Source organism: Balearica regulorum, chromosome 7 (genome assembly GCF_011004875.1).
Source record: "Balearica regulorum gibbericeps isolate bBalReg1 chromosome 7, bBalReg1.pri, whole genome shotgun sequence".
In the NCBI taxonomy this organism is placed as follows: domain Eukaryota; kingdom Metazoa; phylum Chordata; class Aves; order Gruiformes; family Gruidae; genus Balearica; species Balearica regulorum.
In genome coordinates this window covers 8,689,597-8,717,556 of record NC_046190.1, presented here as the reverse complement: position 1 = coordinate 8,717,556, position 27,960 = coordinate 8,689,597, and the positions used below count along the sequence as shown (strand labels likewise).

General features: G+C 36.6%; 1 protein-coding gene across 4 annotated transcripts in view; it reads left to right on the top strand.

Moving 5' to 3' along the window:
* Positions 1-27,960, top strand: part of ATRNL1 (attractin like 1) — a 522,496-nt gene that overhangs the window by 384,750 nt on the left and 109,786 nt on the right. For 2 of the 4 annotated variants that reach the window (XM_075757823.1, XM_075757825.1), the window contains exon 27: positions 10,113-10,220. The exons of the other annotated variants lie outside the window; for them this stretch is intronic. In XM_075757823.1, coding sequence (XP_075613938.1) covers positions 10,113-10,220 — 108 coding nt within the window. The remainder of the gene's footprint in view (positions 1-10,112; positions 10,221-27,960) is intronic. 4 annotated transcript variants of the gene reach the window in all.

Below are 27,960 nucleotides of genomic sequence, written 5' to 3'. Positions count from 1 at the left end.
GCATTTCCACTCAGAGACAGGCAGGACTGCTGGTAGGCATACTGCTTTTTTGTCCCCATTACAAGGCAGTGAACATGATGTTTATTTTGCTTAATACCTTAAGAATTAAAGCTTGAAAGCATTTAAAGGCATCAGTCAGTCATGGTACATCACCAGTTTACCTTCCTTAATGGTAATGTCATTTGTGCTTTAAGTAGCTTCTAAAGTACCGCTTTAGAATAGTTGTATAATTGGCAATGGTGCTGCACTTAAAACGTTTCATTTACATTGTCACTTTATCAGTGTACCAGTAATCTCAAATAGTAGATGGGTTTAAAGAATTAGAGGTAATAATAAAGGCAAACTTCACCATTGTTGGAATACAGCCCCATTTTCCTGCTCAGTGTTTTTTATTTCTCTTCTTTCATATTTTTTTTAATTTATGTGTTACAATTTAATTAAAAAAAAAAAAGGTAGAAAAAAGTAGAAAGAAAATAGTGAATAAAAGTAAATATAAACTTTGGATTCAGTGTCATCTGAAAAAAATTCCTAGGAGTTTGGTCATCTGAAGTCACTATGTGGTCTAGGGTCCAGGTATGTTTCAGAAACTTCAGCTTTTTCTAAACTGGCATAGCTTCAATTCTGTCGTTATAATTTGGACTGTATGTTTTCACATCAGTTCACGTAGGAAACAAATCCAGTGCCTACCCTTTGTGTTGTCTTGCAGGTTAAAAAAAGCATTGACATTATTTGTAAATTAAAATATATTTGTCCTGCATTTGAAAATATACTTGTCCTGTCACTCTCTTGAAATTAATAGTATATACACTCCATCTTTCTGACTTTATCTGTGCTAGGAAAAGAGTCTGTTTTAAAAAGCACTTTGATTAAGGCCTCTTTAAAAGTCTGTTAGTATCTGCAGTGAAAAAGGGATACAATATCAAGCACTAATATAGTAATACGGGCTACAGAATACTTGCTAAATATTTTCAGATGGGATAACCTGATTAAATTTATTCTAGAATATTTACAGAATTGGCTAAGCACGTATGTGATCCCAGAGCCTGTAAAGGTTCTGAGACTTCAGCTAGGACCAGTGAGGTTCAAGAAAGGGATGATTGTAATTCCTATCTTAGAAAAGAAGGGGGAGGAGAAAGGGCTGGGCAATTATACACTAGTCAATTTATCATTAATTCTTTGCAGAGTACTGGAATAAACATATTTTTTTTTAATCATCTATAAGAATTTAGAAGAAAGTGAAGATGTGAGTGGCATTTAATGTTGTTTTTTCAAGTACAAATCACATCAAGCCCAACTGATTTCTTGATACACCAGACTAGCAGACCTTTTAGATAAAAGGAAGTGAAAGGAAACACAACTATAGGGTGGGCAAGGAATGGATTGAAAGCAGCCCTGAGAAGAAGGACTTGGGGGTACTGACTGATGAGAAGCTCAACATGACCCAGCAATGTGCACTTGCAGCCCAGAAAGCCAACCGTGTCCTGGGCTGCATCAAAAGAGGTGTGACCAGCTGGTCGAGGGAGGTCATCCTGCCCCTCTACTCCACTCTTGTGAGACCCCACCTGGAGTACTGCGTCCAGCTCTGGGACAGACATCGAGATGTTGGAGTGAGTCCAGAGGAGGCCACGAAGCTTATCAGAGGGCTGGAGCACCTCTTCTGTGATGACAGGCTGAGAGAGTTGGGGTTGTTCAGCCTGGAGAAAAGGTGGCTCCGGGGAGATCTAATTGCAGCCTTCCAGTACCTGAAGGGGCCTACAGGAAAGATGGGGAGGGACTGTTTACAAGGGCATGGAGTGACAGGACAAGGGGTGATGGGTTCAAGCTGAAGGAGGGTCGATTTAGATTAGATGTTAGAAAGAAATTCTTTGCTGTTAGAGTGGTGAGGCACTGGAACAGGTTGCCCAGAGAGGTTGTGGAGGCCCCCTCCCTGGAAGTGTTTAAGACCAGGTTGGATGGGGCTTTGGGCAACCTGGTCTAGTGGAGGGTGTCCCTGCCCATGGCAGGGGGGCTGGAAATAGATGATCTTTGAGGTCCCTTCCAACCCAAACCATTCTATGATTCTATGATTCTATGAATGTAAAACTTCATTCTTGGAGTATTTAGCTGTAAGTCGTTCAGTGTGAAAAGGGAAAGGTAGGTATATCAAGTGGGCTTCTGCGGGGATCTGATTCAGGTGTTGATTTAAGAGATGGACCGTGGTTATTGCATGTGGAACTGTCATTGAAGTAAGAGAGACCGCAAGCATACTATGGGACAGGATTATAATCTGTACAAAAGTAGATGGGAGAATCTGAAATAGTTGGCTGCAAATCTGCAATTCCACAATTCTGTAATTGGCAAAACCATGATTCTGCACGGAGAACGAAGTAATCACCTGCAAAAAAAAAGGTAGGGGAAAATGGGCAATGAGCCTGGTAAGAATATTCAAAAATGAATTGGAATGATCATGAATCAGAAGTGAATATAATTTACCATACTTCTGTTGTAGCAAAGATGCTGGCATAATATTATCAACAAAAAGATCTGTAAGACCCTTAAAGTGACTCTTCTATTCTGCTGTGTAAAGTTTGGGTCCCACTTTTTAACAAGAGTGTCTGGCACTTGGAGAGCATGGAGGGGACCACCAAAAATAGGAGGAGGAGTGGTGAGATAATACTTACATACCCGCATTCATTTACAGTTGAGAAGGTTAAAGGGAAAATTTCAAATTTATAAAGAGCTCCTGTAAAGGAGAAGAGAGTTTCTGTGGGTTTTTTTCTCAGGTGTAGACAAGGAATGCTCTCCACTGTAGACAAGACAAGAAGCAATTGGCTTAAATGTCAGCATGGAGATTTAATTTAGATTTTAGAAAAGACCTTTCCAGCATTGGAATCATCAGGTAGTGCGGACTTCTGGAATAACTGTGGAACCTCCATCACTGGGCCTTTTTAAGAAATGTATACATCTGCTAGAAAGGTGATGATCACACTGCAACCTGCCTTTGCGTAGGACCAATGCGCAGAGGTGGACAAAGTGATCTCATGAGGTACCACTTATTATCGGTTTCTTTTATTAGATCACATTAACTATCTTTAAAGCAATCTGAATTACTATAGGAACAGCCTAAAACTTTATTGCAGAGCTGGGAATTATCAGCTTGACACCTGTTGTCTAAGGTAAGTAACTAAAGCAGTTTTTAACAGCTATCATAATAATGGATAATATCCATCATGCATCATTTCAAAAGCAGTAGCTTAATAAAGTGGATAGGATGCACTGAGATTTTGTTAATATAAGGTAGTTTCATACTGTATCTATTCAACGTATAAAGATGGCACTTATGTTTAAAGTACTACACTATCAGTGTTAGTAATTCTTTAGAAGACATTTTGAAAAGCGTTATTTATGTGAAACCATATGAAAGAGTAAATGAAAGAGTTCCAAGTAGTAGTTTGCATAAAATGATACTTGAATCTCTCTTTCATATTCTGAAATAATTAATTTCAACACATATTTTAATATATTCATTTATAAATAACTGTCCTTGGGCAAATACAGTAGAATGTCTTCTGCAGAAACATTATAACATATGTAATTAGTGGATCCAGTTCTCCTTTTCTCTGTACACAGAATTAGTTTGAAGAATAAGTATTTTTAGAAATTTTCTGTGAATCGAAAATAGCTTTGCTAGCTAACAGCAAAATAATCAATAGTTTGATTAAAGGATTTTTAAAATGCGCTTGATTAGGAAGAAGAGTGCAATTCTGGGGTTAGCAAGGCCTACAGAAAGACTTAAGTACTCTAGAGGAACTTTTAAAATGTTTATGGTTACAGAACTGTGTAATTGTACAACATGGATTCATAGTGATCTAAGCGAAAGATGTAATAGGATTAGGTCTTGTTTAGCACTTCTTAAATTTGAAAGCAGTGAATTGAATTTTGAGCTTATTATTGATTCTTAGCACCCCAAAAAAAAATCTTCCTATGCTAAATTAATCTCTAGGGAAAAATTCTGAAGGATTGATCACAACTTTATTGTAAGATGAGGCTCCATAAATTACTGGCAAATAAGCATAAACAGGGTGCCATTTCCATTGTAATAAGCAGCTTTTCATACTCTGTTTTGGAGATGGGAATTCTCTTCCAGAATCAAAAAGGTCCAAAACCTGAAGTCACAGTAGGTTCACATTTTGCTCTTTGCTTGCTAATGTACAATACTTTAAACGTCTGTTCCTTGGATCTAGCAACAAAATGACCTTTTCAGGGCTCATCTTTTTTTCTCATTTTTGATTTGTTCAAGGGAAATTACAGACGACTGGTATTTGGTTTCCAGAAGGGATACATAAAAACTTGACCTTTTGGAACTGTTATTTTTTGGGATGTGTACACTGTATTTTAAGTATGTCTTAGCTGTTGTTTGCTGGACTATGTCTAGTTTAAATAACCCTTCATTTTATTCAGTATAAAGCTAGGGCAAGAAGTATAACTCCTCTCATTTTTTCCCATGGCAGACCTTTGCACACACCTGAGAGCACTTTTTCTTCAGGCAATTTTAAAAGAAAGTAGCATGGAATAGGCCCTGATATCTTAGGAAGTTTCCATAGAGTCTGTTTTGCAGTGCAAATAGCATGCTATACTATGTCCATCATTGTAATATCTCATTGCCTACCTGAACGCGCTCTTGTGTCAGGGCACTTTCCACTTAACAGAGTGGGAAATGAGGCACAGTGAAAGCAAGCGACCAGGATTATTTAGGAAGTTCACGATGGAGAGAACGAATGGATCCAAATTGTCAGACTACTGTCATAAGTATGGCTATTCCTGCTGCTTGGTTTCCTAAGCCAGCTTTTGTCCCTCTCTTAAAGTCACTATAGCTCCTGTAATCATGGAATGGTCAGTTTATTTCACCTAAATGCCACAAAATATTTTAATGACTATGAGATGCCTTTCCAGTGAAATCAGCTGATTTGGAAATTAACCAAGTCAAATAGGTTATTCAACATGTAAATGAGAAATTGCTCTCCTTTCCAGCTATGCAAATAGCTAATTTAATTTGAAGAGATTTGTAACACCAAGAGTTACAATGAGAAAAGTTAGAGAGAAGGCAATCTTTGTGTTGTGCAAATTAAAGCAAATAATCAGAGCTTCATTGAAATATGGCTATGTATAATTCAGTTTGAGAACGAGAATTTCTGAAGAGAATTAAATTGTGTTTCTAACTAAAATGCCTGTGGTCCACTCAGATCTGTGTAGTCATTTAAACTCATTTAAGCTACTTCTGTTAATCAACAGAAGATATGACAATAAGAAACCTCAAGAATATGCAATGAATGACTGAATTGCACTGCTTATAGAGACTCTCTGTTTTGGCAGGGCGGTCCATTTATTTCTATTTTTAATTTTTTAACCCTTGGAGTTTGGCAAATACAATGTGATCAGAAATTAGTCAATGCAACTCTCCATGAGGTTTTGACATTTTTCTTCATTGCAAACACTTTTCCTATAAAACTCAGATTTAATGCAATGGCATTGTTAGCACTTTTGTTGTAACCTTTTGGTGTTATTCACATCAGCATTTGACAGCACAGAAACAGGAGAGGAGGAGACCAAGTTGTAACTGCAGACAAGTCAGAGATGGGTGATGAATAAGCAGAATAGGAATTTCAGATTAGAAATTTGGAAAATCTTTGTCACCAGGAGGGTATTTCAGCACTGAACTGGACAGCAGTTTCCAGAGAGACTACAGAATTACCATTCTTCATGGTTTTGATTATTCATCTTGAAAAAGTCATGGATGTCCTGGTACAATGTTGGTAGTGATCTGATCTAGGAAAAAAACAACAAAAAAAGGAAATCTAAGATATGAAGGAAGAAAACACAGAAAACCTAGGCAGCTGTTGCTGTTGTTAAAATAATAGGCACCCTTTCAAATGCCAGATCCTTCCTTATTTCTGAAATAGGGTACTGAGACTGTCTGGCTCTAAACACCCAGAAGGAAAGCTTTTTTTGGTCCGGCAGTCAGAAGTCTTCCAAATATGTTTACAAGTGTTTGCCACCTGCTTATCCCTAGCCTAGCTTTATGGCACACTCTAACACGTACCTTACTTGCCAGTGGGCTAAACTAGCCCGTAAAGGTGCCAAACAGCAACAGAAGGGTCTTTGAAAGGATTTTTCTAGTCATCCTATTATGGCACTAAAATGGTCTCATCCTTTTCAACTCTCCTAATCTATCAGTCCCTCAAGAATGTCTGTTACTGTATAACAAAGAGAAAGTACACCTGTCCTAGTTCCTAACAACTCATGTCCTTTATTAGGGTTTGGTTTTTTTTTCAGTTAGGGCTTTTCTAGGACAGTTATGCTGGGAGGTGAAGAGAAGAGCATAGAAAAAGCAATACTAGTCAGAAGAACAGTATTCTATTCCACATGAGAGACCAAGTCTGAAAAAAAGAAAAAGAAAAAAAGAAAAAAAAAGTTTTCTAAATAGGAAAAAGAAGCAAAATGGTAAAACTTCCTAAAATACAAAAGATCTGAAACATGTCAGCCTGGGATTGCTGAAATGTTGTATTCTGTTAATGTTAAATCCTTGTAATATGTGTTTTGCATTGAGTGTTTTATTGTACATGAATACAATATAGGCGTTAAAATATTTTGAAAGTAAGTCTAAAGGTTATCAAGCAAAATAAAAAAAAATCAAGTGAAACATTTCTATTTAAATAATAACTTTGCAGCAAATCTATTTTCTCATAGAAGATTGCACAAGATGATATGGAACATTTTGATTCCCTCCAAACTGCATTGATCAGAGGAGAAGTAGCCCCCATGATAACTTTTTTGATCAATGGTAAAATTAAATTGTATACCCAGACAAATACTTTCCTGTGATATACTTCTAGATGGGGAAGCAGGTCCTATTTCAAAGGTATTTATTTGACTAGCACACCAAAACTCAAAATTAACATAATCTATTGGCAAAGTTGGAAATCAGGTGAAATGTATATTTCCATGACAAGGGAATAATTATGCCAAAATGGTTGGGTTTTAAGAAAAGTTCTCAAATTATATGGGTTTTGAGAGAGAAATTGAACTAATTTATACTATCCTAACATCTTACTGTTCTTCACTGATGACAACTATAATTCTTTATTTACAAGAAAATCTCTTTAATAGGATATAAATTAATACTTTGAAATTGTTGTAAAATAATAGAAATGCCTAAAAAATTAATCTTGTCAATACTCTTGGACTTAATGAGATTTAAAATTATGGTAGACCTTGAAATCAGTTGTCTGCTCAGTCAGATAAATGCCCATTGAATTTCTCAGTCCTTTGCTGAAAAAATAATATTTTGAATTTCCCATAGTTTAAAGTGAATATTTAGGCATGTGCGTAATTCTTCAAATTATAAATTAAATGTGTGATAAAATATTCAAATATTAAATCTTAAGAATGTGCATATATTCTTTGTCTCCAAACAAATATCCCTAATTACTGAAGAAGTTTTTGGGGTTTTTTGGTTGTATGATTTTTAAATGCAGGTTGGGGTTTTTTTATATGAGTATATAAGTAACACCAGCATAGTTCCACTTCCACTATCCCATGTTTATTGTACCTCAGCTATGATGAAATCTGTGTGGGTTCTTTAATCTCTTTCACTGTTGAGAAAAAGGTAAGAGGTTTTTCACCCATACTACCCATGTTTGGGGAGTTTCCCTGTTTCTTGGCCTATGGCTGAATTGCAGGAATTTCCCCATACCTGTTTGGGCTACATGAAAACAACGCGTGACTGGAGCACGGGGTGTCACACCTGAACACCACCTGCCATGCAATAATCTAATTTATAAGATTTTCTATAACTGGAACTTTGCCTTTGTCCCAGTCTTGATACACGGAGAGGCGCACATAGTGGGGTTTAGTGACCTTTTCCAGCCACAAAACTGATTTGAAACATCATAATATCTTCCTGTATTTCTCCTCATTGCATCTTATTTTTTCCTGTTCTGCACCTTACAAGGAGCTTTAAAAAGCTGAACAGCAAGAAGCAATATTTTGCATAGAGCACTTTGATGTGCGAGTGCTCAGCTGCCAAACGCAGCAGCGCTTCATGGGCAGCCGAACATTTGAAAGTTTTCATTCTTGTTTACAGAGCTAATTAAGAATCTTCATAGTACTCTTCACAAATTAGAGTATCAAAATTACAGTGACTACCTTGTGAATGAAAAGGTTTTACTGAATGCATGACCAGGAGCAGAGGTGAAGAAAACTGCTAGCCTTAAAAAACAGAAAGCATATCAAATACACATTCCTTTATAGTCTGTATTAAGTAAATCTTTTAAATAATCATTTGTGCATTTGGAGCATAGGTTATTCTGCTCATTTAAGTACTTTCCTCAAGCAATTCTATTTGTTTAAAGTGTTTGGTTTCCCATTAAAAAGTAAGCATTTGCCAATAGCTCTGTAGACTTACAATACTGTAATGAGTTCCATATGGCAGGACTGCTCTAATAACATTGTTTTCTTTAATTTTTGTTATTTTAGGAAGAAAATGAGCTAGATGGAGTAATTTTAGGATGTAGTGACACGATATTTTATGTTTTAAATTTTTGTGGGCTTTCTCAAGTTGTTGGTAAGACTGGAGGGTCATAGTAGTTCTTTCTGGCTGTAAAATGTATGAGTATGTTGTAGTGATGCAAATCAGTGCTGATGTAAGTCAGTATACAGAGACCACCAGTTTTACTTTTAAATGAAGGGTTAAAAACATAACTTTTAACCATCTAGCTATTCATACTAGGATTTTATTTATTCTGAATATAAAGCATGCAGTTTTACCCACAGACATATCGATTATTGGTATGATATACTGGGACCCCATTTGCGCAGGTGCTTACTGGCAAATACACTGCATGTTTATAAAACCCAGGCCTTGGGAAGGTACTGGGTATGCATTAGGAGACTACTATATTGTTTGGATTTTTAACGTTACAAGTGCTTCTTTAGATTTCTATACGCTATCTTAAAACGCAAGTCAAGAAAAAATGCATGAGGAGTGTTACAAAATGAACTTGTTGCTTTGTAACAGACCTTAAATCAAGAGTATTTATTGGTAAGCTGCCAGCAAATATTTGCTTGATTCCTTTTATTATTTCAAAGGCTTTTATGAACAGTATGTCACGGTGCTAGTGTCATTTACATTCAAATACTAGTTTCTAATGTTTTAAGCTTTCCAGAGATATAATAGGGAGAAATATGCTACGAAAATGAAACTTAGATCTTTTCTAATAAAACATTTTTGCAAGCATTTTGTCTCTTCAAGATGCTGTGACATCCTGTTCAGTTGAAGGAGCACACGACTTTAATTGCACGACTCATTCACTTTAAATATTTAATAATGCTTTTATTAGTTGCACTGAACCAGTGAAGTAAGATCTGTAATATCTAGTGCTGGTCATCATTTTTATTCATCATGGTTTAATAAGCATTATAATTACAGATTGAGGAAGAAATACGAGTTAGCTTTGTGGTTTTGCCTGGGACTTCTGTGCACACTGGTGTGATTGGAAGGGATTATTCAAGCTCTGTGAGCATAGCTGATCGTATTCAAATACACTGATGCAGGCTTCCCAATTCCGACACATTATTCTTCATATATAAGTAACTGCAGAAAAGATACTGCATAAAATTATGAGTCCTGACACTATTAACTCCATCTGGCTTAGTAGTGAAGTATGAAAATTGGAAGGCCAAGTGGACTTGTTCTTGGCAGGTGTTCTAATGCACGCATTATCAGTGGAATTAGACTTCAACTATTTTTACCAACCATTTCCTATATTTGCTTCCCACTTGCACAAATAGCTAAGTTATTTAGAGTGAAGAGTCAGTTAGGGAAGCTTTAATTTGTAGATTTCATCAGAGTTCAAGCTGAAAGACCATTTGTAGACAACACAAGCCCTCCGGGCTCAGTTCTGGAGTAAATATAGACGATGATAATTTAGTATAACTTTCTCCCTTTAATATTACAAATATGACTATTTGCATGCTATTTGCATTCTTATGTTTGAATGGGAGGTATAGTAGGGCAGACTAATATCTGGTGCATTTTTTAATGTTTTGTTAAAACATCATTTTTTCCTCATCAGCAACTTATGCGGGAGCGACAGCAGATGGCCAGCCGCCCCTTTGCTTCTGTCGATGTAGCACTGGAAGTAGGAGCTGAGCAAACAGACTTTCTACGAGGGCCATTAGAGGTAGGAACAGTGGTGCTGACAAGGGACCATTGTGATTTGCATATTTATATTGCTAGTCTCATCTGCATCTGCTTCTGAAACCAAGCAGCGTCTGATTACCTGGAGCTGACAAGTCTCAGCTACATATGTTATGCCATTTTCAAGGCGCGGAGTTTTAATAGCATGACATGAGCTGTAACAAAAGCCACTGGAGAATCTATTAGCCTGGGCTGGAGTGACAGTCGGCTCACCTGGCAGTCCTTTCCTGATGGATGTGAGCTGAAGGAACGCAAGACGAAGGCATTTAGGAGGGAGCAAACCTCATGCTCGGTCCTTCGAGTGCACAGTGCCCCCTAGTTAACATCTATCTTAATTAACAGAGATTACAGCAAACAAACAAACAAACAAACAAATACAGCAGCTGTGAGTCGCATTTCAGTGTTGTGTTGTATATGTGCAGGTTTAAAGAATACAGAGTATACTGCATATTTTCGTTTGTAGATAATGGCTATATTACTGCATTCTTTTATTGTAATTGCCGTACATTGGAAAAGAAATAATAATATGCAAGGCAATGTGATATTGGAATAGTGTAATAATGCATGAAATGGATTCTGGAAGTTTCACCTGAAATTAGAGGGAGAATTACAATATGTGGATAATAATGAATATCTAATCTAGGTTGGGGTTCTAGTAGATCGTAATCCTCTATTCCTTTACTTTTATTTACAATATTGTGTTTACAGTTATTACTTTATCTTATTTATGGTGGAACCTGGGAATTAGGTGTGATAGCTCTGAAATCTTTCAAGATCGTACTTTTCATTGCTGCCAATTCCTCTTAAATTCAAAGCTTCTCTTACTTTTCTCAATAGCCTCTTTCAACGGAAGATTAAATACACTCTATCAAATCTCTAAGGTTCATGGAGAAGTGAGCAATGTGAAAAACAGATTCATAGCAGAAAGGAAAAGAATCAGCTCTTGAGTACTTATCAAATTGAGGCACTCTGTCCTGCTACTGTATAGGAAGCAATCACAATTGTTCTTGCTGGCATAATTTAAATACTTGGAATAGATAGTGAATAAAAATGCCATATCTCTTTGAAGAAGCTTTATTATTTTCTGACCAAATACTAGAACCCCCACATTCTTCACCAATATCACCATATTTCTGTCTCCTTTTATCTTGGAACAGAAGACGTCTCCAGCTCCCTGGGCTGAGGCCACATTACACTGTAGTTAAAAGTTAACTCTTTTTTTAATGTGATTTCATTGTTTCTGCACTGGTACCTGGGAACATTTTCTCTGTTGTCTTTTCAGAGGGAAGCGATGAGTGGGAGCTGAGGCACCCAAACTCTAATTCTGTATATACTGATTATTTAATTAAACTTTAGAAGTAAACATCACAAGTTAATTGCCACATTTTCTTTTCTCATATCTTTTATTTAGCACTAAAAGATGTAGATGCTAAAATATTTTAATTATATTTTACAGTTTTTATTAGCTTTTTCTTCCTAGCCTAGCATTTTCTAGTAATTGTTTAGTATTCAGTATCCACCGTGGTTTTTCCTAATTAATACATAGTTATAACACAGAATGAAGTCCATTCAAAGTTTCCTTGGAATTACAATATACTGATCTATATCAAAACAAAGCACTATGCTGAGGATTAAATGAATGTGTTTCAGGGTATTGATTGTCCTTTGATGTATATTCTGTAAGAAAGAGCTATATTAAGCTTCCATTCCCAGTCTATCCTCAATTTACGAAAGGACACTAAAAGTTATAGTTGCCATTCCGTTCTTCATTCCCAGCTCTCTTTTGGACTGAAGGAAATTTGGATCACACATGTATTTCCAGGAAGCAATGCTTAAACAATAGGATAGTGTGAAGTACCTATAACTTCATTTTGTTGTATTTAGAATCATTAAACTATTTTAATAATTCTGTGATATCTGATGCCCATTGGTATCTTTTAAAGTTAGAGATCTTTTGGTAAAAATGAGGACTATACACTAACTCTCTTCAGAATGTTCTACCAGCATTGCAGAGATCTTGCACTGATATACGAGGGGTTCCAGTTTTAATGATGGTGCATTGCATCCCCTCACCTCATCCTTCTATTGACATTGTAATAACTCCAGCACTTCCAATGATATTGTATTGATCCGTGAGTCCTTTGGGCACAGTGTAATGTCATTGAACTGTTCCAGACACTACTGCAAGTCTCCCATTCAACTGCACAGTAAGTCTGCTGTTCGTTACTGTCATCTGGCTTACATGATAGTGGTATCGTACAGCTGGTGTTCTGCATTAATACTGATGGTCTGAAACGTGTCAATATTCATGACTGTCTTCATGGTAATTCCATATGCTATTTGGTTTGCTTTTGTCTTATTCTTTGCATTTATTTGTAAATATCCAGAGCAACTGTTTCGCTGTAGAGTTTTAGTTTGCAGTAGTAAGGCACTTTTTGCCCAGTGTTTAGAGAGCATATCTAAAAAAATAGGGGTATATACACTGTACTTAAAATGATTGCTTAGTTTAAATACTTACAATATAACTGATAATATTTGAGTCTATTTTCAGGTACCAGCAATTTGTAACAGATTAAAATAAAATCCTGAAAGCATTACAGAGGAGAGTTGAATCTCCATTATTTTGGGCTTTCTTTCTGCTTTGGAGTCTTTACCAGCCAGTCTATCTTTCTTAATGTTTTGCCATAACTTAATGACTTAATGACAGTCGTTTGATATCAACTCCTTCAAAAAACTTTAATCTGCATCATATTTGTCCTGTTCCCTGTTGTCTGAGTGGGTTTTCAGGCATTGGAAATAGCCTTTGCCCTTCCCAATTTAAACCGTATTATTCATCAATCTTTACCTCTTCAGGCTGCCTTTCTGTGTAAGTGATTCACAACATGACATTAACAAGTCTCATCTTGTCATCCATTCTGTCATGTTGGCCTTATATCAACTATTAAATATTTCATTGTCAGCTTAAACTTAACACAGGAGAAATCAAGCTTAGTTTTCCCTTGCCCTCCTTCCCTCTTGGTATCACGTCAACCACTATCTTGCTAATGATATTGAAGCACGGTAGTATCCTAACTCTAAATCTATGAAGCAATACCTGCTCCAGCTGTGGCGTGATATTCATGATACTAATCTTGTGCATGATTTAACCCATGCCAGCCCTTCATCTGCTTCCATTACTACTTAGGAGTAATGAGATCTGCATGAGCTCTTACAAGGGAAGGGGAGAAGGAAGGCCACCCTCAGTCTTCTTCCTCCCTCTTGGGAAGAACAAGAGCAGCCTAAAGTTACTCTGCTGGAGGAGAGGAAGGGAAGTCTGGTAGGCGGTGAACCTCTGGATCCCCAGAGAGGTACAGGCAAGGGGGGCATCAATGAAGTGGCCGATGTCCCAGGGACAGGTAAAAGAAGAGAAAGAATTCCTAGGGTCCCCCTGCTAGCAGTTTCACATAGCACAGGCTGTTAAGGAGCAGAGTAAGAAAACACCAGAAGCACCTTGTCCAGAGAGCTTGAGATTATTGTGGTATTTTGTGATACCACCGTAATTTTTTTCAATGTCAGAATCATAAAAAACTTAAAGTAGCATCATAGATCGATACAACGTTTCTTGACACTCTGTGCCCTCAATGTTAAAGCATTTTTTTTATTCCTTTCATTTCTTTTTTCTAGACATCTAAGCCATTTCCAGACCTGGTTGCTTTTTGCTGCTCAGTGTATCCTGAAAGCTAAATCATTTAGGTTATCTTCATATTCTAAGCCTCCTTCAGGCAACATTTTTTTACCCAAAATATAAATCACTTTTCTAGAGTCATTTCCATTGTGCTGCTGACAGTCATTTTAGTTAATCTGTATGTTAAAAGTAATAAAAATACTTTTTCTTTCCTGCTTACCTAACTTCTGTGTATTTTTAAGTTCATTCAGAGCCTATGTTTTGGGTTTTTTGAAACAGGGACAGATTTGTTCTTTAGGCCTGTGAGACAAGGTGGGCACTACTGTAAACTCAAATATGTGGTCACGCTAAGTCTCTGGACAGCAGCATCTACTGTGCTACATCTGCTGGAGCAAAGACAGAACCTCCATAAGAACCAAGCACAGATTTGCTCCTATGATGATCACCCATTTGATATCTTTACAATATAACTGGGATATCTATTTTTTTAGCATATCAGTGTTCTTTAATAATTATTTCTGCAGAAAAACATGCAGTAAATCTTTCAATCATTTTTTCATCAAGTTACTGCGTTTCCTGTAGAATTGTCACAGGTGTTAGATTGTTCTCTAGTTCTGACAAGATAAGATGATCTCAAGAATTTTGAATTTCAAATAAAATATATCTTTGTTTCTCTGGTAAACAGTAAGTATGGTACATTAAATAAGTTTTTAATTTCAGGTATTTCTGTTAAGTATGAAGCAAAGAGCAAAGATTGGCCGTTATTTCTCATTTATTTGAGTAAAAGCATTGGAATGTATGCACCAACACCAGCAGCTATCATTACACCAAGACTGGCTATTGGAAATCAGGGTAACTTATTAAAACACATTAAAATCCTATACCAGAGATTTGTGGAGTTAAGGTAATTGAAGTTTATACTAATAAGCTGTGTCGCTGTTTTTTCCTGCCAATAAAATGTCAGGACTTTTTAGCTTGCTTTACAAATAAATCCAGTTAAGTTAGGTTCATTTTCTTGTTTAATTTGAATAATTCAATGACTAATTTTTGAAACAGCAACCTAAGCATACTTCATTATTTTGTACAAAATGAAACTAGTTATATGCTTCATCAGCATTACACCTGCATTATTTTGATGACATAATGTCTAATATCAGGGAACAGACTCTTCCCAACTCTTTGTTAGAGGTCATCAGATTGCCTCTTGATATTCTCAGTTCCTAATTTTAGTCTCAGTGTCAGAGCATAAATTCAATCTCCTTGTAAGAAAGTAACAATTTATTGAAGAGAATGATGAAATTGTCCTTAGAGTGGTCATCTTGTTTTCAATGAACACAAAGGTAATACATATTTGGAAACAGGAGCTATCAAAGACCATTATACTTGCACTTCTTGCTTACTTAAAAGTCATGCTATATAATTCACAAAGTTGCAGGTGTTACTCATGCAAGCTTATTGGGAAGCTGAACTCTGGGAACTTCAAAGAAGATATCAGTATATTATACTAATTATTTATTATAAATTTTGTTTAAAATGCAATCGAATCTGATGATTCTTTATTGTTATGGTGGGATAACTGGACATTATCCCACACTACTTGTAGGAAAACCAGACATTGTCCTGGATGGGGTAGGATAGTTTCACTGGCTAATCCGTGTTTCTATCTTTGTGATGGTTAGTGCTGAGGAAGGTGTAATACCAAGTGTAGGATACGGCCTGTGAGCCAGTTCAGCCATGATCACATAGAACAAGTTGCAGGTTGTTCTGAATGATTCCAGGGACTGCAAAAACTGTAGCTGGACTCAAGGGAGCAGAAACATAGAATCACCTAACCCATTCATTCTTTTCAATGTCTTTCAGAAAGGAAGGTTGCATTGGTTTTTTGTAACTTGCCCCTTAGAAAACTTTGGATGTGTATACGAGGAGTTGGTGTTTTTAGCACTCTCATCCTTAATTGTCATTTTCCTAACTAATATTTTTCTTTCCTAGCAAAATTGGGGAGTTTTTTACCCCTTGTTAATTCCAAGTTTGGACTATCCGTATGTTATGCCTGTATGCCAAGCTCTGCTTGGCATTGGAAAAGGCTTCATGAAGTACTGTGTCTGGTCTGTGGCACTGCAGCTCAAGGAGGACCCAAGGAGAGAGAATCTATATAACAATGTAAGCAATCAGAGACTTAGAAAAAATAACTACAAGGAAAAGTCAAGGAAATTGGAGTAGACTATTGAAAGGAGTCAAAATAATAACCTTCAAATATGCAAAAGGTTAGTAGCAATCAAGAGGGCAACAATCTTTTCTTTGCATGCACTGTAGGCAGCCAAGGTGTAATGGACTTAAATTGTGGTAGAGGAGGTTTAGGCTGGATATCAGGAAAAACTTCTCATAATAAAGCTGAATCACTGGAAGCAATTGCCTGGGGAGGTGATGGAATTTCTTTTATTGGAGGATTTTTAGAGCAGGTTAGACAAATATTTCTCAGGTACCATGTACCCATAGCTCCATTAGCTTCTCTCCTTTCAGCCATCTTTACTATTATTCTGATTGCCACCTAGCTCTTCCTTCTGCATATTTTCTGAAAATTTTTCATTTCTGTTGTTTGAACACCTTAATTACCCCTTCATTGCACTAATAGTTTTTTGTTACTGAATATTTCTGATCCTTCTCTTCACTTTTGCTGTTATCTTCATTGATTTATGTCCTCAGTTTTCTTGCAATATCAGAAACTGTTACGTCATCTCTGTCCCCCAGTTTCTCAATGACTGTAAGTCTGCCTAATATGATCTCCAATCCATTCTGGAATAGCTTCAATATTCTTCTTGAAGTCTGTATTCATGATGTAATTATTTTTCTCTTAACCAGTGCATTACCATTTTTATAGTCTTTCAAAATACATGCATTCTATGCTACTAGATCTCAGAGAAAAGTAGTCAGATGATACACCTGACACTGAAGAGAAGAATCTATATTGGATCACATTTTCTGTTTTTCTGTATTACTCAAAGTTCATGCTAAATTTGCTGTCCACTGCCTTAAGAACTCCATTATCTTGTGCTACACTTTGACCTTGATGGCTCATTGCATTCTTCTCTGCCCACTCCCTCAGTCCTGTTCATCTGGAAATCTTTCTCTTAAACTATTGAGTCACTTTATTTTGAATCCTACCTTCAAATATTTTTTTCTTCTTCTTTGTTTGCAAATGATTGATTCACCTTGGGTATACTTTTATGATATCTCGTGTGAGGGATGTTGTATAATATGCAAAATTCACATTCGGTAGTTCTTCCATTAGAGAAAAGCATTTACCTGAAAGCAGCATTGGTTGGTCTCTGCAATAACTCCTTCCTCATATAATGAACTGTTTTTCATGAAATAAAAATCTTAGATTTCACACTAATTCCTTGTTCAGTAGTCATATACAAAAGCGTAGCTCTGCCCAATTAAATATCTTTACATTTGCAGAGGGCTTTTGTTGCTTCTCTTTAAATTTATGTCTAGCAATGTGTGAATGTTCTGAGCCTGTGATTCAGAAGAAATGCCTAATCTAATTGCTTATGCATACTGGTCACAGCTATGATTTTTTTGTGTATTTTGTGTATACTAGCTCTATTCAATGTAAAGTGTATAGATGTTCAATTCCTTGCACAGAATCAAGCAAAAAATATTTTAAGATGTCTAAGTAATAGTTTTCTCCTTCAGCATTTGGGAAATCTAAAAATAATCTGAGAAATTCTGCCTGGAATAAGCCATAAGTCCATATTTTTGTGTGTGTGTTTCTTGCTAAAATATGTACTGACACCTCAACACTTGTTAATGTTTTGACAGAGTCCTCAACCTAAAGAAAGTTTTTACAAATTCTACATTGGTTCTGGAATGTATCCAGTCTCTAAATTTACTGAAAACACATTTTAAATCTCTACATTCTCTTGTTTGCTTTCTTATTTCTGTTGAGTCAATTTACCCTCATGGGCAAACAGACATTGTCAGAATGCCTTAAACATGATGTATAGGATTTATCTACATGCAGGTTGATGTCCTAATACTTCATCCTAATGAGAGAGTAAAGCCTCCGCTTATTAGTTTATGAGCTATAGGATGTGTGAATTCACAGTTAGTTCTGAAAACTTCATTTTGTTCATTGTTTTTTGATAAAAATGTATCTTTCCACTTCACAAACTTTATTTGGCACATGTACTGCATAATCAGATAACTACAGAAATTGTTTGGATAGAAATATATGATTTGTGTTCAACGAAATTGCCAACAAATTTCATGCTCAATTGGAACAATTAGCAGGAATTTTGGCTGACTAGCTAAATGTAGGTGTTTCAGCAGTATTGGCATGCTGTGAATAGAAATTGTTAAATTGTTGTATTACACATAGTTGCAAATTGAAAGTATCAAAATAAATATTCTGACTGTTTTCAAGCAGATATGTTTGGATGTGTCTGTAAATGTTATGAATAATGACACTGTACATGTCCTATGTTCATTAAAATCAATAAATACATTTTTTCCAACATCTTATTTCATAAGGTAGATAGGTACAAAATTCAGTGAATGCGAAACAAAATAGATATCTATTTACCTCTAGGATTGTCTTGGAATAAGGCTTGCTTATAGGAATCTTGCCTTTGGATAGCAAACCCATGACAATGAGATTTTTCCAGAATTGTTTAAACTGAACATACCAAAGTATGAAGATAATTATGCTATCAGGATAACTAAGAAGCATATAGATTGAACTTTTTCTTGATTTGATTGACTGGGCCTTTCTGTACTCCTGATTCGCACACGCCATTCTCTGATAGGCTGCTCTTTCTTGTTATATAGAATTTCTTAGTATTTCTTTTGGGTTTAGATCAAAAGTTATTACTCATCTCTAAAGTAGGACATTTCTCTCTTTAAAAGGAAAGGAGAAGAAGAAGAAATAGATACAGAAACTATAGTCTTTCATCAGCTATTTCTGGTGTTTCCAGGTGGAAATGGCTACTGAATAGTGTTTGATATTTGGCAACTTGTAGTCCTTAGCTTTGCTTCAGAGACTTGACCTGCATGCGGATTTCCTAGCTCTGTGCTTGAGTTTCAGTTCTTCCTGCCTACAACTATACATAATGAAACTGCAGCAGACCAGAGACAAAATTGCAGTGCCTTTGCTTTTCTTCACAGAACTTGACAACCTGCATGTATTGTTGGATAATCTAATAGGTTATGCCAGTTTTCACTGAAGTTTTATCATTCCGTAACTTCTATCAAACTAAATTTGAGTCTGAAGTGAATATAACTTCATTGCGTGGAAGGCAATACACCTGCCCTAGACAGCAGATGCCTAAACCTCACCTAAGCTTGAGAGAGCCATCCAATTTGCTTACTTTCCAAGACTTCAACCCAGCAGGCACTTTTCTACTTGGTCTACAGACTCAGTTTTCAGAGAGCTATTAGCTAAGCTTTGCCTGAGTCCACAGAAAAGACTGAAATACTGTCTGGTCAGGACTGCAACTAATTTTGAAGATGGCAACCTTTTACACAATAATATAGTGAGAACGGCATTGCCCATGAGGTAAGAAAGCACTGAGCCTAAGGGGACTATACCTGCATAGCCCTAGGCATCCCACGGGAGCACACTCTTATTTTTACAGCTACAAGAGTAGATTAATCAGGTGGCAAAGGAGAACAGATTAGAGGGAATCTGACTGCTTGGGTGACTTGGACGTTCCTCTGGAAAGGGGCAGATGTAAAATGTTCCCTGTGGGCACGATCCAGAGCTCCAGAGCATGCTCTTTCCATCTTGACGTCTAACTTTGGTTCAGCCTGCTGCATTTTGGGCATCGTGGCTCTTGAATTTCTGGTTGCATGTGGCTCAATTTCAAGGAGAAGGATGGAGCATGTTCCTGTTTAGGTAGACCATGAGCACCCTGGATTGAGTAGAGCCTGAAGCTCAGCTCCCTCCTTACCTGGATCACTGTTCTGATGTCTGCTCTACTGTACAAAAGGCAAATGTGGGTCCTGCTCTCCTTATGTGCCCATCATCAGAACTCGGGGAATCAATACAGGTGTGCTGCATAGCATTCCTCCTTGTTCCCTATGTTCTCAGTGGAAGGCCTATTTTTCTCCTTGCATATTGTGAGAGGCAGTTTCCTTTTTCACACTGATTGTTTAGAAAGGTATGGTAGTAATTACAGGCAGACTAGACCACTACTTTGGTGTGAGGAACCCAAAATTTGAAAGAGGCTGTGAAGAGGCTGGGTATGTAAGTTGTAGGGCATGGATTCCGTTCACTGGCTTTAGCAAAGCAGAGGTAGAAACATTGCATGAGGTGTTAGTTTCAGCAATAATGTCAACACTTTTTTTATAACAGAAAATACCGTAATATTAGAACTTGAAAAATGAGTGAGCTCACTTAGGATTTAGGTCCCAATGTTATGATTCTTTAATGGTCCTGAAGGAGCCTTCTCCTTGTATAATTTCTTTTGGAAATCAAAAGATTATGAATGGTTTACTACAGTAAAGTAGAAGCTGTAGTAAAATAGAAGTTAGAAAGGCAGTTAGACTGCAGTGAAATTGGGAAGATCAGTAAGTTTGTATCAGGGCCATCTCTACAAGAGGAACTCCTTTAAGAAGTAAGCAGTATTTGTGATATGTGATCACTTCCAGTTATAAATGTAGTGTACTTTACAAATCTATTAGAGTTTCCTATAACAAAGACTGTAAAACATTATTGTTCATTAATGTGAAGCAGTAAATTTTTTAACAGATATGCATGAAACAAAATTTTCCTTTTTTCATCTTTGGTATATGTTCACGTTATTGGAATTATATTTAAAGTAGAATTTTGCCTTTCCAAATGCTATTCCTTATACTGTATCCTTGTCAAGATGACCTTTTCCTTATCTTTATTATCCAGCTTTCAGTAAGAAAGTCAGCTTCTTGTCTCAACTGTTTAGGCCTTTGAAAAAGATGTATAAATATTGAACCAGCTGGAGTTAATAAATAAAGTTATTGTGTCCTACAAACAACTGAATGGTAATTAAAGGAAAAGCCACTGGGCTTTTGGAAAAGTAGACAAGCAGTTTATTTTATATTGAGAAATTTTTCAAATTGTAGGAATCAGAAGGAATCAAACGTACCCTTCTGAACACTCTTAAATATCAGTTTATGTTCAGAAAAGAAAAGCATTATCCAGTGACTCACAAACATAATTTGTGTTTTGCAACACAAAACACACAAGCGTAGGACAGTCTTTAAGATATCCAGTAAATATACCAAGAGGCGCTGCCGTGACTTTGGCAATGAGATTCCATGAGATCATTTTCCTCTGGGCATATGGATGCCATAAAATGCATATTTCATTTTTTTGCATGAAGAATATTTTTAAGTCATATTAAAAGAAAGAAAATATATTACCATTTTGATATAAACAGAGCCAGCCAAACATCATAAATTGAATATGCATTAAAAAATCTCAAAACTTACTGTTGTGTACCTTCAGGGCTTAATCGTAAGTGTTATTTGAGTTACATTCTCCCATCACTCACTTGCTCTACTCAAGAAAGGCAGAGCTGCACCAGATCCAAATCCAGCACAATGTATATTTGCTCAAGCGCCATTAAAACTAGGCTGTGAAATAGTATACATACTCTGATGGATTTATTGCGGAATAGTGGATTTGCATGTATGGTTAAATGCAGAGTAACTGCAGAAATATATTTTTTAAAAAATTGAAAAAAAACCTTTTATTTTTCTCACTTCCCAGTATATTTAAGTGGTAGAAGTAGTACTACAATCTGAATATTTAATTTTCGTTTTCTCCAATATATTTACAGTATCTGTTTCTGCTCTAGTAGGAAATTACCACGGACAATATCCACTGCAATGAATGCAAAGCATAGTGTGGTTTATAACCAGTTTCCCACTATTTTGCAAAAGATATAGCTAAAGAAAAATTTAAATAAGCTTCTCTAACCCAGATATTTGTCTTACTAGTGACTTTTGTTTACTTTTAATTACATGAAGATGTAACAGCTCAAGATGAAATGGAAGGAAGAGAACTGGAAGGGGTGCACAAACAGTATAGGACCCTGAAGAAAAACCATAATTAATGTGGGGCCATACAGGAAGATATTTTGACGCTTTGAGAGCAATAATTATATATCCGTCAAATGCATAAAATACACAACTGCTTCTATATCACCCCAAATGTAACCTCTTCACTGAGTAATACGTTGATAAAATTTGCATGCAACCCAAACCACATTTCCCAAAGCCTAGACATAGTGCTACAATGTGCATATGCACTCATAGCCATTGATATTCACAGCAGGAAATGGCATAAAACCGGTGCATTTAGTGTAGAAGTGTGTGATGTCATACTTTGTTTTGTTTGATGCATACATTTTGCCTTGCATTTATGTGAGAGAGGGCAAAGGTAGAGGAACTTGTCTAGAATTTGGGGTAAATGATAGGGAAGTTTGTGAAAGTCTGCAGACCAAGTAATATTTCAGTAACATTATTGACCTAATCCTAAGGAACTTATGTCTCTTGTGATACTTGGAATTGGTTTTGTTCCAAAAAGTTCCATTGTGCAAGATGAGAGAGGAAAAAAAAAAAAAAAAAAAAAAAAAAAAGGTTTGATCACAGACCTTTAGGCAGTGTTTTAGATGTGCTGTCTTAACCACTATCTTGAGGATAAGGTCTGAAACCTTGAATTTATATTCTTTAGAAAGCCAGCACAGAAAGCAAAGGGTAGGTCTGACGTTTTTACAGCAATTTCTGCAATAGCCTTTGCTACTGAGGTATACTCTATTACTCTGTTTCAGATATAGTTTTTCAAAGGGCTTAAAATGTCCGCGTATATCATAAAACTGTAGTTGCCCTGAGAGATGAAAATAGTACCATCAACTCATTATCTTCCGGAGTGTGAGGCAACAACTTTAAGTCAACTGGAAAAGGCAGAAAGCATTATTCAGAAATGCTGCTTAATGAGAGCTGGGACTGAATGAGAAATCCAAAAGCCACCTTATAGAATGGGGTATATTGATCATTGTTTATAATGCTTCTGTGTAATTTAATTGTAGGATCTTCCGAATGCTTGCCCCTGCTCACCTCTGCTTGCCCAGTTTTAACTCTACCTAGCTTTTCTTCAGCAATATGCACATCTTCTCCAAGCACCATTCCGTGTCAGCATTATGATTACTAAGATAGTGACATGGCGAGCACTTCTATCAGATGACTGCAGATATGTGTTAGCTGAGTATTTACAGCACTGCAGACCTCATCTTCTCATCAGCTGTTTTGGAGACTTTACATTAGTAGGACCAAGGAGCTGATCCTTGTTAGAAGAGGTCATGTTAAGCTGAAATTCAATATTTTTGCTTACCGAATTTGAATTAGGCAGTAAATCTAATCTGTAGAAAACAGCATTCATCATGAACAATACCATCATAGAATAATTTAGGTTGGAAGGAACCTCTTCTAGTCATCTGCCACTCGAAGAAACTGGGGATGAGCCAAAACCTGGACCAGAGTCAGGTCACCTTTGGGCAGGTTGTTTAGGGCCCTGTCTAATGGTGTTTTGAATATTTCTAAGGATGATGAGTTCACAGACTCACTGGCCCCTGTTCAAATGTTTGACTGCCCTTATTGTGAGAAACCTTTTCTTCATATCTCATCAGAATCTCCTTTCCTGCAGCCTCTTTCTGCGTTGTCTTATCCCAATGAGAAAAGCATGGCATAGTCGGAGTTAGCGGTAAGATCCTCTTCTCTTAAGATTGAACAAATCCTGTATTGTCAGGCTTTCCTCCTAACTCCTAGGCCACCTATATCTCACTGTTTTGTTTACAAAGATACCATGGTAAACTGTTTGAGACTCTTGCTATAGTCAAGGTTAATGCCATCCACTATTGTCTTCTACTGAGCCAGTCACACCATCACCAAAAGTAACCATCTTTGTGTAGTAAACTTTGTCTTTCATAAATTCATATTGGCTATTCCTAGAGAAATTATTGTCCTTCATGTGCCAGGACAGGGCTTTTAGTGGAATTTCCTTCATAGTCTTCCCAGGGAAGCAGGTTAGGCTGACCAGTCTGAATTTCCCCAGATCTTCCTTCTTCCCCTTCTTAAAGATGTGTGTAACATTTGCCTCTTTAAAGAGATCAGGAACTTCCATTGATCACCATGACCAGTCAAAGATGATAGCATTTTCTCAATAACATTGAGGTTCGCTCAGCATCCCATCTGGTCCTGTGGACTTGTCTATTTCCAACTTGCTTAAGTGGTCCCCAGCTCATTATTTCTATACTATGGGTACTATGTATACTGTCTACTAACTCAATCAGATGAAAATCATTAGCAAAACCCAAAGTTTTCATTGCTCAGGATTTCAGGCTTTTTTATATGTGTGGAATAAAGTTGGATATAGAGTTCTTGCATAAACTAGAGCAGCTTTGAGGTTAATGAAATCAAAGAACTGCTGTAAAGGCACTTCCTTTAGAAGCAGCATTCAAGAGTGGTCAGTGTCTGATTTTCTGCTGATATTTCTTGGTGAGACATATTTTTTGAGTTTTTCTTCTTATGCCACCCCATAAATTCCAGATTTTTTTTCCCAACTTTTAAATTTTAGTAGTTGCAATGTTTACCTTTGTATACAATACGCGATGTATTTTAAGATTGTGTTTAAATGTTGGCAGTGCAGGTGCAATTAAAAACCACAGTTACAAGTTTGTGGCTTTTACAAGTTTGAGGGTATTTTTGGTTTGGGGTTTTTTTTTGTTGGTTTGTTGTTGTTGTTGTTGTTGTTGTTGTTGTTGTTGTTGTTTTTATAAGAGGCTTTGTGGTAAACTAGGCACAGTTCACAGGATAACAAACCAGAAAGGGTTAATAAAGATCCCACTCACGGGCTTTTACCTATCCTCAGCTTTGCCCAATTAGCCAATTAGAAACAGCAGGTGTAAGCACCTAGATCCAAATAAACAGCAAATTTGCAGGCTTTCCTAAAAAGGCTGCAGAGTTGTGTTGGGAGGTGCTGCAGGAGTTTTGTGTGAAGAGCAATGGTTGACTATGGAAAGCAGCCTGGAAACTTGGTGAGCTGTGGAAAGGGTGGTTTGGTTTTTTTGGTTTTTGGGGTTTGTTTGTTTTTTTTGATGCAGGGTGCTGTGGCTGGAATTCAAGAGAGTTAAGGTGAACTGTATTTCAGAACTGGCAATGCTATTTTGGTTCTTCAAAGAAGAAACAAGAAAAAATAAGTTTCAAGTACCTATTGCTAAGACTAAATAAGAAAGATGTTTTTCTCTCTAGGTCTGTTTTTTTTTTTTTTTTCTTGGCTTTTCTTTTTTTTTTGTTAGTTATGTGTCAGTCATAGTCTTCATATTTTTGTGTCCCAGCTGCACTTTAAGAGAGCCCACTATTAAGAAACTCTCTTTTGTGCATGTTAGTACTTTTTCCACTAGTGTCCCCTCTGAAGCCTACCAGGTTGAGGTAGATGTAGCTTTTCTCCCTTGTATGCATTGTCTTTTTTTCCACCTTCAAGAAATAGACTGGCTGCTCTTCTTAATAACAATAAAGCTTCTCTTAAATAGGCAGTACCTCCTTTTTGGAACAGATGTGTTCATCTGACTAAAAAAATCTTTGTCACATTATAAAGGCATCATCATCTTTCAGTGATTTATTGACACATTTCAGTGCTGAAGTGTCTTAGGTCAATAGGTATGTTAACAAATATAACTGATACATACAAACATCTGATTAGCATAAGCTGCATCTTATTACTGGCTCTGCCAACCAGAGATGATGGAATTGTGTACTCTCAGATAGAGTGAGTTATTCCAAGTACCTTTTTCCTAAGCATGTTAGATCATAAGCTATATGAACAAAAGAGTCGGTGTGTTAAAAGGATGCTCTAATTACTTTCACAACAGAGGTGGTCATGGAGTCTGAGTCCTTGTTTAGCACAATCCTTCCAATCTGGCTTCTGATTAGTCTTAGCAATCACTTTGTGTTTGTTCTCGTGTAGCTAGCATCTCTTCTTTTTTTCAACTCTTGCGACAGATAAGTCTTATTTAATGACAATCATTGCTATATATTAATTTGTAGCTGTGAATAATGCAATGTGGGTCCTAATCTTTCAAACTAATCCCTATGCAGAACTGTCCTTCATACAGTAGTCCATCTGACTTAGAAGTAAGTAGGCAGCTGCAGTTAAAAATATTCATAAAATTTAGTAGGATCGATTTAATAGGCAGTTGCACTATGATACCATTTACAAACAGAATTACTTGTGTGATTATTGTATCTGTATTGTGGGAGCAAACTCTTGAGTACATGATATAAAAAAGCTTTGGAAAATGGAGAAGTAGTTATCCTGGAGAGTAAATATTTAGAATTGTGTACAAATAATTAACAAAGCAAAAGTAATGAATTTGAGCTACAAATTGAGAAACTATCTTCTGTTTACTACATATGATCTGATGTTACTATGGCAGACCATTTGTCTACTTCTATAGATATTTTAATCTACAATGAATGTGATCACGAATGTATTAAGTGTTAGTATTGATACCCTTTTTCTCAGTTGGAAGTTTCAGTGAAGGCAGTGTATTAATAATTATGAGGTACAGAGTGAATCTTCTCTAAAATTTGTATTCAGATATTCACTGTCACTAATTTCATAGAGTCATAAGCAACTTGAAGTCAATGTGACACAAGAAATGATACTCAACTGTCTCATCTCTAACAAATGACAGTAATTAGCCATACTTCAAGCAAAAGATAATATATCACAGATAAGAAAGTTCATATTTCATACAGTGCCCATTACCACAGATACAGGGCCAAATGAACTCTCATGTTACACTCCTTTATAAGCTCTTCTGTCACAGAATATAATATTGAAATGATCCTTGTAAAGTAAGTTTTAAGGCAGGGGAAACTCTTGAAAATTGATGGCTTCAGTGAGTAGTCAGCATTAGTATGTACTTTGGTAAGGACTAGGAGGATACTCATGGGAACTAAAGAAAGCCTATGCATCCTTCTTGCTGTGTTGTCATCCCCACTGCTGATAAGGGAATAGCAGTTTGGTTCCCCTCTGGTTGCTTCCACAGTGGCTCAAACAGTACCAGCTTTGCCTTTTTTAAAAGGCTATGAATAAAACAATTGTTCTCAAGTGTCTAAAAATTCTTTGCTGCTTATAAAGCCTTGTATGTGTCACTGACCCTATGATATGGGCAACTTGGAAACAATCTGTGCAATGGGAATAAAGTTTCCCACACTCAGTGAAGGTCCAAATCTTTCAAGGTTACAGTGGTCTGAGGTTCAATAGCAAATAGCTGATTAATGCTTTAAATTCTTTTGTCCCGGTCTCTAAAATCAGTGAATAGATTGAGTAGTTGGTAAATAAAACTGATTCCATTTACCTGCCGTAAATAAAAGGACAGGAAGTTGTGCAAGGAGAAATGGTGAGTGATGGAGTATGTAAAATGTGTGATCTAAGCCAAATCCTGCCCATTGCAGTAGCTACAATAAGTAACATATCTATACAACTATTGCAAAGCAAAAGAAAAGGGGAACATAAATGTACCCACCCTTTATGCAAAGCATTCCTGTGTGATTGCAAAATGCATGTAACACAGGTGAGTGAGAAAGATGATGCGTTTTGGAGGGGTATGGTGGTAAGAAGGCTATGGAGCAGCATTATTACAGTGCTGGGAACATGCACACAAGTGAGGTGTAGTATCTACTGCTACAAAGGACTATCAGCTTGATAAAGATGGATACAAACCAGTTTATGCTGCTTTGTGGAGGACTGAGGCATCCTCTCTGGTGCTAAGACACACAATCTAGGCTTTTTGGTAGGAAAACTATAGTATCACCCTGTTTGATTTCTGATGTGAAAATGTAACTTGGTATATATTTTTGTGTTCAACTTCTAGAAACTCAAGATTACAAAGCAGAATTAATGCATACCAGGCTATGTTCAATAGAATCTTACTGAAACTATTCAGTCATGCCTATGATTTTTACATGTGGTTCTTTAACAATTGTTTGCTAGGAATTTCCCCATTTCATAGAA